We start from the raw sequence: 18,331 nt of genomic DNA on the forward strand, positions 1-18,331 counted from the left end.
CTGCGTAACGGTACACGTTGACTCCTCCGTCAGCGTGGACGTGTGTAATGTATACTGCAAAGATCCAACCTTGATCTGTTGCCCACAGTGACGCACAATGGTGGTGGATTTCTCGTCCTTAGTGGGGACTTTAACGCTCATCATCCACTCTTGGAGCCCTGGGACGAAGGTAGAAGCAACCTACGAGGATGTCATCTAGTTCAAATGATGGAGGACTTCGAGGAACTACACCTGCATGGCGCGGCGACCCCAACTCATACTGGGGGTGGGAGGCTTGATCTCACCCTTACAGTGAATGGCAATGACTGTATCCAAAACGTTCACGGCATACCAGAACTCCTAAGTGATCACTGGGCACAGGAGTATGACATACATCTCCCGAGGTCCACACACCTCCCCAACGCCACAAGGAAGAGGTGGCTGACACGGAAAGGAGACTGGTTGAAATTCACAAACCACTTAAACACCTGGTATGCCTCATACACCCTCCCTTCCTCAGACGAAAGCTATCCACGCTGCAGCTGATGCCTCCATGCCTTGCAAAGGGGGTAACAAGTTTAATCCTCATAAGAAATACCTCTGGTACTATGACAGCAGGATAAAGTTCCTGCATTTACATTTAATTTATTTATGTATTCAAACATCATCCTGATAAGACTGTCCATCAGGGATCAACAGTCTTTTTCACAAATTATATTGTATTTTTTTCTTTTTTTGTAGATAAAAGCATTAAATAAAAATTCTCTCTCTCTCTCTCTCTCTCTCTCTCTCTCTCTCTCTCTCTCTCTCTCTCTCTCTCTCTCTCTCTCGAGCACGCGACGTTCCGTAATAGTATTCCCGAGCGTCGTTCCGTAACTGTATTACCGAACGCCATTCCGTATTTGTGTTCCCTGAACGCCGTTCCTTAATTGTATTCCCGAGCTCCGTTCTGTAACTGTATTCCCCGAGCGCCGTTCCGTAATTGTATTCCCGAACGCCGTTCCGTAATTGTTTTCCCGAGCGCTGTTCCGTAAGTGTATTCCCGAACGCCGTTCCGTAATTGTATTTCCGAGCGCCGTTCCGCAATTGTATTCCCGAGTGAAGTTCCGTAGTTGTATTCCCGATCACCGTTCTGTAATTGCATTCCCCAGCGCCGTTCCGTAGATGTACTCCCGACCGCCGTTCCGTAATTGTATTCCCGGGGACCTGAAGCAAGACAGGACACCAAGGTAAAAGGGAGGGTGCCTCCCCGGCAAAAGCCGGAGCTTCCACTGGCCTGAGGATAAAATAAAGCCCGCATCTCTGATACCTTCGTAATTAAGAAAAATTAAGAGATGATGACCCGTCTGATATGCCAGGCAGTCCCAGAAACATGTCGGGCCATATACAGGTACTAAAGGATGACTAGTTGCAGGTGAGTTTTTTTTACTTATTTAATTGAACAGTGGGCAGTGACGTGCATGGCGAGAAGTGAAGTGCCACATAATATGTAGCATCCGTGGGACGGGCCACAAGAAGACTTCCTCCAGCGGTGAGCGTGTAGCGCGGTCACACCGTGTATTTTATGTATTATCTTTTGTATTTATTACTCTCATGTATACATTGTGCAATTAAAATAAAATAGATATAGCTCTTTCTCCCTTTTTTTCCTATAATCTTTCCAATCTTCTCTTCCTTCCTTACTGCTCTTCCTACAGGAAAGAAGAAGGACAGGAAGACCTGACAGAACAATGGCTGTAGTGAGAGGACAAGCTTGTAATGAGAATAAGGTGGTGTGGGCGTGTCAGGAAGAGATGTGAAGAGCGTGTGCGGAGAAGGATACTGGAGATGGATCTACCCAGCAAGAGAAAGAAAGGAAGAACTTATAGATTAATGGAGATAAGCTTGTAATGGGTGTGAATATGAGGAAGGCACAGGAGGAAAAAATAAAAAAAAAAACATTGGAGAAGGTTTACAAAGTCAGTGAAAGAAGGTATGTTTGTAAAGGGTGTCACCGAGGAAGACACCGAAAACGAAGTGTATTGGAGAGGATATGATTAATTTTCTCTCTCTCTCTCTCTGTCTCTCTCTCTCGGAGTAACGAAGGTTGAATGGGTTAGTCGCCGATTCTTGAGTTCTTCACTGACTGCTCAGATGAGGGATAGAACTCTCTGAGGTTTGAGCTGAAACCGTGACAGAACAATAGCAATGCACTTGAAATTCACTCCACATGGTTTGAGGCGCGGTTAATCTCAAGGATGAGTCTCTCCTCCTTGGTCCGTACTCTGTAGTGCATTTGAGAGAGAGAATTATATCTCTTGCTGCTTGATATTCATGTTGCTTGATACTATTAGAAGCTTGCACCAAGGAACGTAGAATCCTTGGTTCCCACTGTCATCCACTATCTGTGCTTATTTCGATCCTGAGGTTGAATAGTAAGTCATATAGAGTTATCCCAATCAGACTGCCTCTTAAGGGTACATGGGGAGATGGTGAGCGAGCAGTCTTCCGCCCTTGTAGCTTATGACGGTGATGTGATGAGACATGAGCCGTGCGTTAACTCTGACTGCCATTTAGTATACTTTCCCTTAATTACCAATCGCTCTGAGACATCTTTACTTCTGCAGCCACATCCAATCATTGAACTGCGAAGAAACAGGAAACTGCAAAATGTATTTTTTTTATTTATTTATTTTTTTTTTTATCACTTCATTGTAAATGCTTATAAACACCACGCATTGCTTCTGGTGTTCGTAGTTTCGTGACACAGTGTAAGGATTATTCCTAAACTCTCTCTCTCTCTCTCTCTCTCTCTCTCTCTCTCTCTCTCTCTTCATTGTAAATGCTTATATACACCACGCATTGCTTCTGGTGTTCGTAGTTTCGTGACACAGTGTAAGGATTATTCCTAAACTCTCTCTCTCTCTCTCTCTCTCTCTCTCTCTCTCTCTCTCTCTCTCTCTCTCTCTCTCAGTTCACTTGTCTGGATTTCCCCCTTCATAAAGTGACCAGAAAGTAATGGAATTTCGACCAAAATTATCTTACACAATCACTACTAAAGGCAATCGTAGCATAAACTTTGACTTGTATTTGTATATAGTATAAAAAAAAAAAAAATAACTGCCACATATATAAGTTGGGAAATACTTAGAGGGTTAGCAGATGAATGCTTTTTTTTTTTTTTTTTTACATTTGTTTTATGGGGTGAGATTGGTGTGAATATTTACCCCGATTTTTTTTTTCTTGTATTTTACTCTTTCATCAGTCTCAATATAACTTTTCTTACCCTTTTCATCAGACAGCTTCTCATTATGAGTAATTTGAACCCCATTATATACCCACCACAAATTGTTTATAATGCTGATAGCAGTTTTTAAAGTTTAGGTTAGGTTGGGTTACGTTAAGCTAGTTAGCTAGTCAGAACAATTATTACTGGATATGAAGAAATATTTTTATATGTGTAATGTAAAAAAAATATAGAGGTACTTAACTTTTTGGATAATTAGTGAAAATTGTACAGCTCATATCTCAAAACATAAGTCTTGTGTCTTTATACTTTCCTCTAAAGAATTTCTAAACAATGTCATAAATTCTATCAGCTTTCTTTAAGTCATCATTCTGCCCATCTACATACCAGGCTGAGAATCTCAAACAGGATGCCCCAGACATTCACACACACACTTACACACACACATCATTCACACTCTCAGTTCCATATGCCCCTGGTGGAAAGGGTTAATCAAGGTTGCCATTTAAATTGAATTACTTTAAATAATTAGATTTATTACAGTTATACAGTAATAAATGCTATCGTTTAAATCAAGGTGATTATTTATGCATCAATTTTACTATTTTGCTTGAGTGATGTCACGTGATTTGTCATCTGGCAGCTGTCATGTGAGTGAGTACCTCACCCTGTGCATTGTACAGGTGCTGGTCTGATGCTGTGCCCAAGGATGACCCGTGTGACTGTGTGGCTTACAGCAGCAGCAGTGGTGTGTGGTCTGGCTCAGGCTTTGTCAGAATGGAGTATACCAGATTGCTCTCCTGACACCACCAGTTGCTATGCAAACAGAAGTGAGCCTGCTTGTAGTGGTAGAGGTGTCTGTGTTTGTGGCCATTGCACCTGCAATGAACGAGAGAACTATGATGAAGTGAGTGGTTCTTGTAAGAGTTGTCTCTCTCTTGATTTGTGAGAGTTGTTTCTCTCTCAGGCTCATCCAATGCCACTATTTCTGAAATATCTTTTGGAGATATGTAACTATTGTAAGTGTAATAAAAAATTTATATAGGGTGGTATACTGACATGCACATTTCCTTCTTTTGTCTGAATGCTGGTCACAGTCTCTATTATTTTCCTTCAATGCATTTTTTACAACATTGCTGCATTTGAATACTTGGTATGCAGCTTCAAGCTGAAGGTGTAATTTTGCTTATACAAGAACTGGGCAGAAGAACAAGAGGCCACTAAATACATCTCAGTCAAGAAACAAACATATTTGAAGCATGTCACAGAACAAATAGATATTTGTGTATGTATCCCTAATAATCTCTGACCCCATTACTGGCACACAGAGAGTCAGTGGTCCTTTCTGTGAGTGTACCAACTTTCTGTGTGACCGCTTCAATGGACAGCTTTGTGGTGGCCCGGCCCATGGCACATGTGTGTGTAACAAGTGTGTATGCAACCCAGGATGGACTGGACATGACTGCATGTGTGAGCAGAGCAAGGAGAACTGCTTCAACCCGGGTGAGTCACAGAGGAGAAACAGCAATTCATGGTGAAATAAGATAGAGGGATGACAAATTTCACATTGCATTGGTCTGCAGCCACTTATCCAACATTTTTCTCTTCTTATCCTCAGAAAGTGGAGTGGAGTGTTCAGGTCATGGAGCTTGTGAGTGCAACCAGTGCAAATGTTATGAGTCTCAAGATGGAAGGTACAGTGGCAGGTATTGTGAGGATTGCCCTGTGAGTAAAGCCAGATTTTCAATTTCTTTTAGCTCTCACATCCTTAAAGGATCATTATTGATCCTTTACCTTGTTTTTCTTGTTTTTTAGTACACAACTTATTGATTCTTCTCTTTCCTAAGCTTTGTAAGTGTCTCATTTTCACAAGATCTGTACTGTACAAAGAAACCACTTTTTATTTATTTACTTTTAACTGCAGGTATCTTATATCTTTCCTCTTTAGATTTCTTAAAAGCTTTCCACAAAGGTTGAATTCCTCTGGTTTGAAGGTTAGTAATCTTTGCATTCATCTCCAGACCTGCAAAGGGCATTGTGCCTCCTACAAAGAGTGTGTGCAGTGCCAGGTGTTCCGGACAGGGAAATATACAGATGAGCAGTGCATGACCCACTGCACCATGTTCAATGCCACAGTAGTCAGCAACTTGGGTGAGTCTCCCAAGCAGGATATGTTGATTTGTGTGTGCTGCCTTCATAAGAGTGGCTTGCAAATGAAAGAATGAATGAGAGAAGGAAGGAAGGAGGAAAGGAAAAAAAGGAAGGAAAAAAGTAGTGGAGTGAGGGAAGATCAGAGAGATTAGATGGATTATAATGTATGGAGTATGAGTCTCACTGATTTCCATATAACCTGAAGCTTCCAAATTGTAACTGAGAGCAGCATAACTTTCAACCCTTGTCTAATGGTTATATTATTACTGTGAATATTTTAGCAATAAATTTCCATTACACCACATAAAACCATAAATTCACTTTATGATTTATGTGGTCACAAAAATATCTATCTGTGTGTGTGTGTGTGTGTGTGTGTGTGTGTGTTTTCTCCTCACATGCTTTCAGTACTTGTCACTGGCTGGTTGAAAAGACTTGCAATCTTAACTTGACCAGTGATATCAACAATTAAGGAAGTAGGGGATAGGATGTGTACAATTTTAACTTGACTTTAAATATCCACAGTTGAGGAGGAAGGGGATAAGCTGTGCTCCTACTTTGATGAAAATGACTGTCGCTTCACGTTTGTGTATCGCTTTGATGAAAACCGCCATCCATTGGTGTATGTCTTAAGCACCCTACAGTGTCCCCCACCCAAAGGTAAGCTCTTTTTCTGCACTAATCTTATGACTATTTTAGGAGCAATGTGTCTAAAAACTATAAATGTATCTAAAAACTACAAGTGGATGAAGGAAAATAGTTGTCTAGCAGTGAAAGGGTTAACTCTTGTTTCCCACTTTCAGGAACAGAAATATTGCACCAGACATCTCTATCTCACTCTGCATCCTCCTCTGTTAGTGTAGTAATGGCACTCCTCTCCCTTATCCCACTCATCAGGTAGATCTGATAATGTAACCTTTTGAGTGTCAAGTGCCTTGGTATGTTGTAGTGTATTTTTAGCATCGAGAAACCTTAGTGATGAAGAACCTGGTACAAAATAATGTAGAAACAAGGTGATATAACATGGCTGTGCTGGTCCATTTTTCTGACAGGTGCCAACCAGGTGTATGTGTGTGTGTGTGTTTTATGTAAGTCCCTTTTCTGAGACTGGCATCTAAGTGGGCCTTTTTTTTTATTGGATTTTTGTTGTCCTTGGCCATTGTCCCTCCTACATTAAAAAGAAAAAGAAAAGGGTGCTGGCCTAAGGCAACAAAAAGAAAGAACAATAAGTTCTACTGAGGTTCCAGTCCCTAAAGAAAAAGTCAAAAGGATTATCAAAAATTGTGTGTATATGTACTTTCACTGTGTACTGTCTTTCCATACTGCATTTGTTTGAATGAGTGTGGCTGTGGTGGCTGTGTCAGGGCCACATCCCAGCCTCACACCTGTTACCTGTGCACTACTTTTCACCCATCAGGTAATGCACAGTGATATGAAAGTCCAGGTGGATATGTTATGTCTTATGGTGTGTTATGATAATATATACCAGGGTAGGTGAATGGCTCCATCAAGTTAAGGGAAGAGTAATTATTGTATACAGGGAATCTTCCGATCTTTTCTCACCTATGAGCTCTTTGAGTGTTTGAGTATCACTAAAAACCTTGTCTTTAGGGATCCTAGAAGACACTGGTCACAGAAAAGACTTTATCAAAGAAATCAAACACAGGTAGGAAAGCAGGTTTGTGTACAAACATCACTGAAAGCTGTCAACACTTGGAGTGAAGGGTGAAATCATATGATTATATCCATATCTTTAGTTTATTTTTAGTTACCCAAGGTGCTTCAGTAAGTTTTATTGTAGTCATTCTGTATGTTGATGTATAATCCATATAATTTTTTAGAGAATTACAGGATTTATATTGTAAGCACTAATTAATTACAGTTAGTTTATAAAGCTTTACTAATCTTAAAGTGGAGCCTGTCATGGGAGAAAATAAATACTCATATGTTCACGGACACAACAGCAGCAGGAAAGGAGACACTCCATAGGATGTCCAGCTAATTTTTCTACTGCCTCTTTTCTCATGGCATTAGTTCCTCTGCACTGTACTTCACTAAAGCAATAGATTATGTGGGTCATAAGGAAATGGGTCACATATGATAGTGTTGCATAAATAAACTGTAATGGTAATGATAATCATTTAGAGGAGAAGTTACACTTAAGTGGGAATACTGTTTAAGGGCACACAGACAGGCACTGGGAAAGTGAGAGAGCCATTAGATCTCACTGACAATCTCAGGACTAGAGAGGCCCAGACCAGAGAGACACCTCAGCTCACCAGATTACTGTTCATAAGTAAAGCTTAAGTTTGCTGTGCAGTCTGTCACTGCTTTTATTGGTGATGTTATATAGACAGGAGGACTTTATACATGTGTTTATTATTATGGGATTTATTACATTCTTGTGTAATATTGTGGTGAGACAGAAAAGGGTTTCATGTTAGTTGGTGCTGAATGCCTGATGTAGAGTGATAATTGTTGAAATCTCAAGAGAATATTGAAGTTTATTCTATTTTGCAAATGAAATGAAAATTATGTAATGTTGAATATTGGGAATAAGCTGATGTACCTAGTTTTAATTAAATAAAGATTGAAATTCATTAACGTATGATGTTAATCCTATTTGATCTATCTATTTATCTGATCTAAGTAAGTGTGTAGCATTGCAAACACAATACATTAACAGGCTCCCACTCCACACAGCCAAATGGATGACATCATTCCTACCACCAATTTTGGGTTCATTTCGTTTCACGGAAATACATTTACAAATATCTCAGTATTTCAAGAAAGTTTGGTAAAATTTTAAGAATGTGTGAGCACTGATAGTGTTGCCTGAAAACCTCGCCGATAATTTCTGATAAAAAGAACTCCATCCCCCCCTCCCACCCCATCCCCGATCAAGGCTACTGAGGGCCACTTGAGCCTCGTCATAACATCGCGGCCTTTGCCTCATACTCCCCTCTGTTTAGTGTCTGCTCTGATTCATTCTTACTAGTAAAACTACTTATATATTTAGAAGGAAAATCTCGCCGATAATTTCAGTTAGGAGAAATGCATTGCTCCGAAATTTAAGGTTGCTGTATGCCATGAGCAAAGCTTCCTCTCGACACCGGTTTCCCTCCGAGCTTCTGATAATAATGACCGATGCTTGCTGCGTTTATTTATTTATTGAGGGGAGTGAGTGGAAGAATGAGTGAGTAGAGGAGTGTGAATAAAAGTGAGGGTGTATGTGTGAGAGGAAGGGGAAATATTGGTTGCTTTTCTCTCCTAAAGATTATTTCTAAAGGCCATGAATGTAATTTGTCACGTCCTTATGGGTATTTTTCCCTATATTGAAGAATCCCTTTTAAGGGATCTCTAGAATCATAAAAAAAACACCTTAGACCACCCCCAATAACTTTCACAAGCGCCTGTTAAAAGTATTCAAGACAAGGTGGCGGAACTTTGTGGTTATTAGGTCGGAATTCGAATATCATACAAACACTGACGAATTGGAATGCAAATGACAACCTTATGTTACTTGCGCATCAAATAAACAAACCAAACAGACAATCTTGCTCTTGGAACCTTCACATTATTATATTATTTACTCAATGATTGATTAATTAACAGGTTATTTATTAATTTATTTTCAAGCAGTTGAAGAAGATCTGCGAAGTGATACAAAGACTCAAAAGAAGAAAAGGATTTTTTGACAACTAAACGTTTTGTCCACTTATCCTGAATGTGTTTTATTTAGTCTATAGTCTGTTCTCAATCAAAATTGAAGATAATTAAGAGAGAAACAAAGATATGATAAAAAAAAAAAACAGGCCCAAAGAAGAGGAAGATAATTTTTTGATAGCCAAAACGTTTTATTCTCATGTTCTCTCATACAAGCTATCTGCGTTTTATTTACGTAGGTTATCAGTCATCACTTAATATGTAGAAGTAGCCTCAGAGAGAGAGAGAGAGAGAGAGAGAGAGAGAGAGAGAGAGAGAGCCGAAGATAACCTAGTGTAAAGAAAAGGAAAGTTTTTGACATCCAAACGTTTTGTGCTCTTATTTTCTTATCCTTACTGCGTTTTACTTTGTGTGTCCTCACTCAGTATTCAAGGTAATCAAGAGAGCACCGAAGATAAGATACAAATTGGCAGGCCCTGCCCCCCCTAAAAAAAAAAAAAAGAAAAAGAAAAAAGAGAGAGAAAAAAAGACATTTCTAGCATCAAGATGTATGTGTTGTCTGAACTGTGCTTTATTTAGCCGAGTGACTAGTCGCGCGAGAGGATATTGTCTCTTCACAAGTCAGTTGGTAGTGGCCTCACAATCTCCCATACACTTCCAATACACCCCTATACAACCTCCTTATACTCCTATACACCTAAATAGAGATGAGGGGTTAGTTAATGTATGGTTGTATGTTTGTCTCATCTGGGGGAATAACAATTATAAGCGATGGCAAATATGTTTGACGGCCAGACTCAGTGATAAGTGACTCCTGTTAACTGTTGTGGTGGACATGAAGACTGAATTAAGAACTGTCATCTGGCGAGAGAAGAATATATGATTGGAGACGATGGAGGAAGCTAGTCAGGTAAGGTGGCCTAGGTTAGATTAGGTTAGGTACTTGTCATGTCTTTGTCCGTGTGTGTGTGTGTGTGTGTGTGTGTGTTCCTTACATTTATTGAATAGATAAAGTAAAGTTATGATGTAGATTGGGATATCCGATACATCTCTAATGTGCGCTGGCCTGGGGACGATGGGGCTTTAAGTGACCAGTGGGCTGTGGTGGGTCTGTGTTATGCACCGTGAGTCCGTAACGCACGGTCAGCTGCTGGTCTCTTAGCCAGTAATGCCCCTCACGGAAAGAGCTCTGAGCTGAGACCGATCACAGACCACACGCCTGGACAGATAGGTCACAACCTTACCTACTTACATTCTGTACCTGTTTGACTCGAATTGACTTCTAGGTGAACATGAGCTACTACACGTGTGTGTGTGTGTGTGTGTGTGTGTGTGTGTCTGTGTCTGTGTGTTTTCCTTGTTTTTATTGATTATGTTGCCAGTTATGTCATCTCATTATCAACTTTTTTTTCCCCTTTATACTGGAACTGACTCCTGCTTTGCTATTCACCAGTCTCTCTCTCTCTCTCTCTCTCTCTCTCTCTCTCTCTCTCTCTCTCTCTCTCTCTCTCTCTCTCTCTCTCTCTCTCTCTCTCTCTCTACATCCATTCCATATGTGGTCTTCCTTTTATGCAAACAACATTAATCTTCCCTCATGTAACTCCATATGCAAACTTACTCCTATGCATATTTAAGTAATATGCCTTATGCTAACATCATCTATTCATCTCTTGTATTACTTAATGCAAACTTTACTAGTATGCCTATGTATCACATCTTGCCTTACAGGGACAAAAATGTTAAAGCTTGAATGAATACAATCTTCCTTTTATGCTTACAACATCTATCCATTTCTTTTATATTACTCCAAATGCAAACTTCCTTGCAAACTACTAATGTGCTTTTGTATCACATCCTGCATTACAGGGACAAAAATGTTGCAACTGGAACATATATTACCTCCATCACTTCTTCCGGAATGTTTGCAATCCGACCCTGGCAGAGTTACTAGTCAGGAAACTCAAGAACAGCAGACACATTCAGGAGGAACTGCAGGACAGAGAGGGGAGCCTTAACAGAACGTTATTTGAAGTCCTGACGAGGGTGAGTAGGAAGGCGAAGAGAAAAGTAGAGAAAGAAAGGAAGAAAGGTGCAGAATGGAATTCCAACAGTGGCTGGAAACCAAAGCCTCTGAATAACTTGCTCGACAATACGGAGTTACTGAGCCGGGTGAAAGTCTGCCAGTTTTTCGAAAATGTTGAGGTGAATGCGAACAGCATGGCTGTCAAGACCCTGAGTGAACTGGACACTTCACTCCTACTCCACAGCCTCACTAATGGCATCTTTGAATCCCCACTGCCAGGCATAGAGAATGTCCTGAACACTCTGACAGCCAGCAGGAACAGCCTCTTTCACAATGATCACTGCATCCCATTGCAGGCAGTGCAGGAGTCAATATGGGATGGTGTGCAGGCTATTCAGGAGTACTTGGGTAAAGACTTGACTAGCTTTCAGGAGAAGAGGAGGTTCTATTCTGCTCCACTTCAGAACACCAGCTACTCTTTGATGAGTGAGTATAATTCTCTCTCTCTCTCTCTCTCTCTCAATCATTGTGGTCACTAATGAGTTATGTGATATCATCAGCGTATATGTCCACAGCAGGATCCAAGGGTTAGGTTACATTTAGATTCATTCAGTTCATTACTTTCACCTCTGATCCCTTCATTGTGAAGATGATGATTTGAAAAAATGTCATATTTTGGCCAGAAGTGAAGTCATTGTTTAGAAGTTAGTAGGCTGAGGTTATTTACATAATCTTTTTTCTATACCTAATTTTGTGACTTTCCTTCCCATCTTTCTTTTCTGAAATTTTGTGACTATTTGTGCTTTTTTTCTGACTTTCTTCCCAAAAATGTTGAGACTATTTCTGTGACTTTCTTTTCCAAAATTTTGAGATTATTTATGTGACTTTCTCTCCAAGCACTCAATAGATGGAGGCTCACTCTCTGTTGTCTCATTAATCCGCAGATGAACTGCAGCAAGAGGCCAGCCAGTGGTTTTTTAAAAATGTCCCCTTCAACGAGTACCCCATGCAACCGACCCTCAAGCACCTCAGGTATAGTGGAAGTGGGATGGTGGCATTACTCTTCATCTTTATTTGTGATTTTTTTTTCCCTGCTTTCAGGTATTGCCCTATATTCCAAAACCTTTCTGCTCACACCTCATCTACTTTCATCAGGCTCTACTTGAAGTGACACAGGTTTTTGAGGATGTTTTCAAGGTTCTAGTGGCAGGTTAATGATTTTTCTACATAATTAATAGGAGAAATCTGGCTAATCATCTTTGTGACCTTTGAAAATAGTTGTGGTGAGAGAGCAAAGCATTTCTGAATACAGGCCATGACTTTCCCCATGTAGATAAAACACCTGTATACACACTTTACTAGACTTGGATGCATGATTAGCAAGTTGTGAGAAAAACTAACTATTTCTTTCTTTATTTTTGTAGAAATGACTGCCAGTCATACAAAATTGTGGAGAACCTGGAGAAATTTTTGGAGGATCACAGGACAAGTGGGAACCAAGAACCTCGACCCATCCTGCTGTGTGGAGCACCTGGAGCTGGCAAGTCAGCCATCCTACACAGCTTGGTGCACACCTTCTCGTGTTCCAAAGACTTCCAGCTGGTGGTGCCAATGGATTGGAACAACATCTACATGAATAGAGACAACTTCTGGAAGGACGTATACGACTTCATCATGAACATCACGCCACTCACAGTGCAAAAGCACGGGCAAAAAGTTATAATGAATGTTTTGAGGGATTTCTCCAATACATTTCTCTTCTTGTGGGATCTGAATCTTCATGATGCAAGGAACCGGCTGCCTTACATGGATCAAGGGACTTGGGTTCTGTCATACCAGGGGATGCCGGAAACCTCCACCAGTTACTGTGTTCTCAAAGTGGCTTCGCTCTCAGAGGAACAGGTTCGCCAGGTACTATGGAGCATCACTAGTTCAGAGAAGTCCTATAACCTAGTGTTGGAGTGCTACAAGTCTTGTGATTACAAGGGAATCATTAACACCCCAGATATGGTACGCATCTTTGACAACGTGTGTCTGGGGATGGCAGACTGTGCCCCATTCTACAAGCTCATACAGAGGTACATAAATAACAAGATTGATTCGATAGAAGGAAATCAAGCTGAAGTGATAAAACTTGGACAGAAGGTAGTAGATATAATAAAGAACAACAAAAAATATTACTCAGAAAAGTGTTTTGTTGATATACAATCCAATATCTGTTACCTTTTCCTTCAACACAGCCCATCGAATGGGTACTATTTCAAATATCAGGTGGTGGAAGACTACTTAGCAGCTCTGTACATTGTCAACAACCCAAGGGTAGCATGTAAACTGTGGCTGAAGCAAGCTACCTTGTTCAAAAGGGTGTTTCAGATAGCATGTGCCCTGTGGTGTGAGAAAGATGAAAGCCTCCGTGACAGTTGCAAATATTTAAGGGAGTATCTTGAGAAGTTCTTTGATATCTGTAAAGGTAAGACAAAGAACCCTAGAAATAGACGAGCCATGCGTGATGACAACAGCATGGGTGATGGTGCTGGAGCTGGGAACACTAATGATAAAGAAGCAATGGAAGTTGACCATGATGACAAGAAAACAAAGAAACAAAGAAATGAACTAGCAGTGGAAGCTGATGATGATAATAATGACAGAAAAACAAAGAAACAGAGAAATGAAATAGCAATAGAAATTGATGATGATAATAATAACAGTAGACAAAACAGGCGAAAGAATAAGCGAGGAGCAGGTGAAAGGAATAAGTATGGGAAGAAGGCAAATGATAAAGCAGGGGAAGATGAAAATGAAGACGACGCTGGACAAAACTTTCTGCGGTGGATATTCTTGTCCAAAATTGTAAAGGAACACCAAAATAATCAAGTTATCTTAGAATTATTTGCAGAAATGTTGGCTTGTAAAAATATCTGGCACTTCAAATGCAAGTTATTAAGTGAAGAGATAATAGATAACATCTCTCTTGTAGTCAGGTATGTTAAACTGACCAAAGTGCTAACGGTCAAACTGGAGACAGGCCCCAATGTGACACTACTAATTAAGCTGTGGAATATGCTTTGTAGCCACCAAGAAGTGTGTTTGATGACTGACGTCCATCTATTCATCCACCACACTGACAAGAACTGGATCATGCATGAGAGGGAGCTGTGCAGGTTGCCATCCATTATTGCCAACACTGAGACACCCCTTCACATTACAAAATTTGTGGGTCCCCTGTTGTGCTCCAGCACCCCACAGTTCCTGAAGTGCTCATGCATGGGAAGACTGAAAGTGCTGGACGTGTCTGTGTATGACCTACCATCCACACAGGAAGTGTTGGTGCACCAGCAGGAAAGTCTGGAGATTGTCACTGTGAAGGTTAACCTGAAGGTGGAGGAACAAATAATTCCTGATGCCATGCAGGTACAACTGAGTGATTTCCAGAGTGAAGGAAGCAAGGCCATTAGAGATCTGAAAATCACTTACTTTAAAGACTTGCAGAGACTCTTAGATACATTTGAGCCACCTGTCTTTCTTCAATCCCTCAAGATCTACAAAGTCTTCATTCATGAAAACTTTAAGTTGGACTTGAAGCGCTTTACTAAGATGAAATCTCTGTTCATCAGATTTGTTGAAACAGAAAGACTACCTCCTCTCCTTACAGGAGAACAGTGTGAAGACAAAATGGAGATAGAAAATGAAGATAATTTAAATCTTATGCTACCTCTTGACTGTTGGCCATTACAACTTGTGATCAGCCTACACCTGCCTGTAAATCTGGAAAGATTCCTCGTGAGAAATCTAACATTCTGTGATGACTCCAGAGCACCTCTCTTGCTCAACAAGTATTGGGCAAGTCTGCCAATTCAAAGACTAATACTCTTAGATACCTACCTTTCTCTGTCAAAATTCAGAAGCTGCTTAAACACAGAGAATTTTGAAGAGGAGATGGATATTACAAAATCCTTGAAGAAGTGCAGGATTAATGGGTCTCCAGGATCCGTACAGGATGTTGTAAAGCATGACAGGCTAAAGGAACAGGAAAGGACTGAAAGAAGAAGACATAAGCCAAAAGGAAAGGAACTGATTATCACCAGTGGAATGCATTTCTGTCAGAGATGCCGTTGTCTATCCTGCACCTGTTCTTTCTCCGGCATCAACAACGGCAGAGACACTTATGAAGATTTAGTTTCCCTAGTAAAGGAAATGTATACTTCTGAAATCCTAAATGTCAGTTACAATGGCAGAGATGTTGTATTGAGGAAGGATATGTGTGGAGACATGCACGTGCAGTGCCCCATGCCTTTTCTGAATGACGACACTGTTGAGTCCCCGGAGAGTGTAGCTGAGCTGAGCCAGATGCTGGATGCCTTGGCATTTGCCCAGATCATCTGTGTAAGCCATACTGAACTCTCTGGCAGGGGAGCCACTTGCCTGATTGACCTCATCAGAGAGAGGAAGAGAAGAGTTGGCACTGTTGAACCCTTCAGGTTAACCATCTTGTCATCCTATTACCATGAATCTTCCATTACCACATCAGAAGTGCAACACAGCCCATTCATGAAGAAAATTTGGGAATATGACTGTTTGCAACAGTTCAACTTTAAGTGTGACTGTTGGAGGAAGTGCTATATCTTCAAAAGGTCTATTGACAAAATGATATTTTTCAATAATATTTTGTTACAGAGAAAATAAGGAGATTTCTAGAAGTATATATATTTGAAATATTATTATAATAATATACATATAAAACATTTTCCTACAAAAACAAGACCAACATTGCAGACATGTTTGTGCTTATTGAGGTATTTCCACAAACATGGCACTGCTGATTTACTTATAATTCATCACACATGCAAAACCACATTCTGCAGTGGTGGAATATATGCCTTGCCAAAGTAATGATGAGAAACCAACTTTGTTCCCATGGTCATTCACTGTTTTTTGTCAGCCTTGGGTACCATTCATATGAAGTGTTTTCAAATTCCCCGCTAACCATGCAGTGAATGTTGTGACTGTATACATGAGTTTTTATCCACAGCTTTGGGCCTCATAAGGGATGTTCATTATCAGCATGGGTGTGAATGTGCTCGTCAGCATGTGCTTGAAAATGCCTTGTGTGAACAGGGTCTTTTACAACAACCTATGCTATAAACAGTCTTCTCAAGCCTGTGTCTGCTGGTAGAAGTCCCTGGACAGTGGCTGTGGCAGAGGTCACTATTTGCACCCCTTCATGGAGTTCACTAGAGCGCACTGCTTTCCTCTGTCTGTCGGTCTCTAGTGTTATTCACAAGTTTTGTGGCAACAAGTTGTCCATAATGATCACTCTCAAATCCCACTCCTTTACAGACTCACTAATTTCATATAATTTTACTTTATTGTAAGTAAATCTTTCCATTCTCATCTCCTAATCATGACAGTAAATTTGCTTTTTTTTATATTGAATGCATTTATAGCTTAGGTATATTTTGCTTTGTCTTTTACATATAGCACAACTGACTAGATGCTGTGGAAGTATGCGGGGGTGTAATAGGGTGGTCCACAAGACTATTCCTTTCCACCAAGGCTGAGAGGGGTAAGAGTGTAACTGAAGTGTGTACGAGTGTGTGGTGCTTTGTCTGGGCCATCCTGTGTGGGGATTGCCAACCTGGCATATAGATAAATAAACAGAAATATGTTTATAACTTGTCTATACTTTCTTATTTAGAAATAGCTATTTATGACTTTTCATGCCATTTGTCATATCATGAGACACTGAACATTTTCTCACCCATCAAAATTTCATCCTTGATAATTTTTTTGTGTATTTACCTAATTGTGGTTTACAGGAGAGGAGTAATCTCATAGTATCTCATCTTTATATCTGTCCAGTTTGGTCTTAGAAACATGGACAGTTTAGGCATTGACAACTTCTTCACTGAGTTCATTCCATTTGTTCACACTTCTGTTAGGAAAACTATACTTCTTGATGTTTCTTTTAGTTAACTTTCTTCAACTTCTTACTGTGTCCCCTTGTATTCTGTGTGTCAAAATTTATAAAACATTCTTTGTCCACATTTTCCATACCATTTATCATTCTATAAATGTTTATTAAATCTCCTCTCTCCTATTTTCAAGGGTAGGAATTTCCAACATTCTTAATCTCTCTTCATAGGTCAGCTTACTCAACTCTGAACTCTTTCCAATTTTATAATATTCCTCCTTGTATGAGGAGACCACACCACTCTGTGTGTGTGTGTGTGTGTGTGTGTGTGTGTGTGTGTGTGTGTGTGTGTGTGTGTGTGTACACCATTGTTATATAAAAGTTATGAAATGGTATGTGCTGTGCTACTAGATAAACAATGCAATAATTAATTTCTTAATGCACAAATGTTGCTTTTATTACATCAAGATACAATGGCACCATTTTCAGGCTGCCATGTACAATATTTCATATATTTAAAAAAGAAACATATATTCATCATATTAGTTAATTTTACAAATAAAAAATACAAATCTTATCATAGTATTCATCATACCTATAGATGTATCAAAGATATCAGAGTATGTAACATGAGGTAGGCTGCAATGAAGTACCTGAGTGACATGGCAATGGAACAATGTACAACTACAGGCCACTTGACAAAGTAAAAAAAAAAAAAAAAAACTTATTCATATATATATATATATATATATATATATATATATATATATATATATATATATATATATATATATATATATATATATAAAAGAAAAATAAAATAATATAAAATAGAGTGAGAGTAGCTACACCAAAATAATGGTACTATAAAGGGTTTTGCATCACTGAGCTACAATGTATGCCTGGAATACTGGCAATGGGATCCTCATCATCAGTGTGGATGTCTGGCACCAGCTCTGGCTTGACTTGTGAGTGAGTAGTGCTCTTATCTGCTGATTTTCTTTGCCTTCAGAAGTGAATAAATACTTCCAGTGTAAATGCAGCCATGAGCCAGCCAAACAGTAACTTGCAAGTGAAAAAGTGGGACAAGTGCTCTGTCTAAAATCCTTGTGACCAAACACTTTCTGGTCTTCAGAATTCTTTAGGAATAGATTTAAACAAAACTACCCAAGGTTTTGATAAAGAAAATAAAACAGATCATAAAATTACCTCTTTTCCTTCCAAGCAAAACAATATAAAACGTCAAACCAGCTCAGTGACAGCACGTTGAGGAGTGTGCTCCCTTGTGGGCATTCACTGTAGCACATCCATGTACATAAATCTGAATCTGTAGTGGGGCTTGAGTATTGCAGAACACAGCCATGGAGTGAAGGCC

At 39.8% G+C, this 18,331-nt stretch overlaps 3 protein-coding genes across 3 annotated transcripts in view; 2 read left to right on the forward strand and 1 right to left on the reverse strand.

Annotated features, from left to right (window-relative positions):
- The window catches only part of LOC135115562 (E3 ubiquitin-protein ligase MARCHF6-like), a 36,547-nt gene that overhangs the window by 17,310 nt on the left and 906 nt on the right, over positions 1 to 18,331 (reverse strand). The window lies entirely within an intron of this gene.
- Positions 2,243 to 7,956, forward strand: LOC135115571 (integrin beta-PS-like). The gene is made up of 7 exons (XM_064032486.1): positions 2,243 to 2,393; positions 3,889 to 4,112; positions 4,534 to 4,708; positions 4,824 to 4,930; positions 5,227 to 5,356; positions 5,882 to 6,016; positions 6,160 to 7,956. The coding sequence occupies exons 2-7, from the start codon at positions 3,900 to 3,902 to the stop codon at positions 6,255 to 6,257; spliced, it is 858 nt and encodes a 285-aa protein (XP_063888556.1). The 5' UTR covers positions 2,243 to 2,393; positions 3,889 to 3,899; the 3' UTR covers positions 6,258 to 7,956.
- Positions 9,340 to 17,533, forward strand: LOC135115560 (uncharacterized). The gene is made up of 4 exons (XM_064032459.1): positions 9,340 to 9,932; positions 10,889 to 11,531; positions 11,990 to 12,077; positions 12,470 to 17,533. Exons 1-4 carry the CDS (start codon positions 9,915 to 9,917, stop codon positions 15,726 to 15,728), a joined length of 4,008 nt encoding a protein of 1,335 aa, XP_063888529.1. The 5' UTR covers positions 9,340 to 9,914; the 3' UTR covers positions 15,729 to 17,533.

Source organism: Scylla paramamosain, chromosome 29 (genome assembly GCF_035594125.1).
Source record: "Scylla paramamosain isolate STU-SP2022 chromosome 29, ASM3559412v1, whole genome shotgun sequence".
NCBI lineage: Eukaryota > Metazoa > Arthropoda > Malacostraca > Decapoda > Portunidae > Scylla > Scylla paramamosain.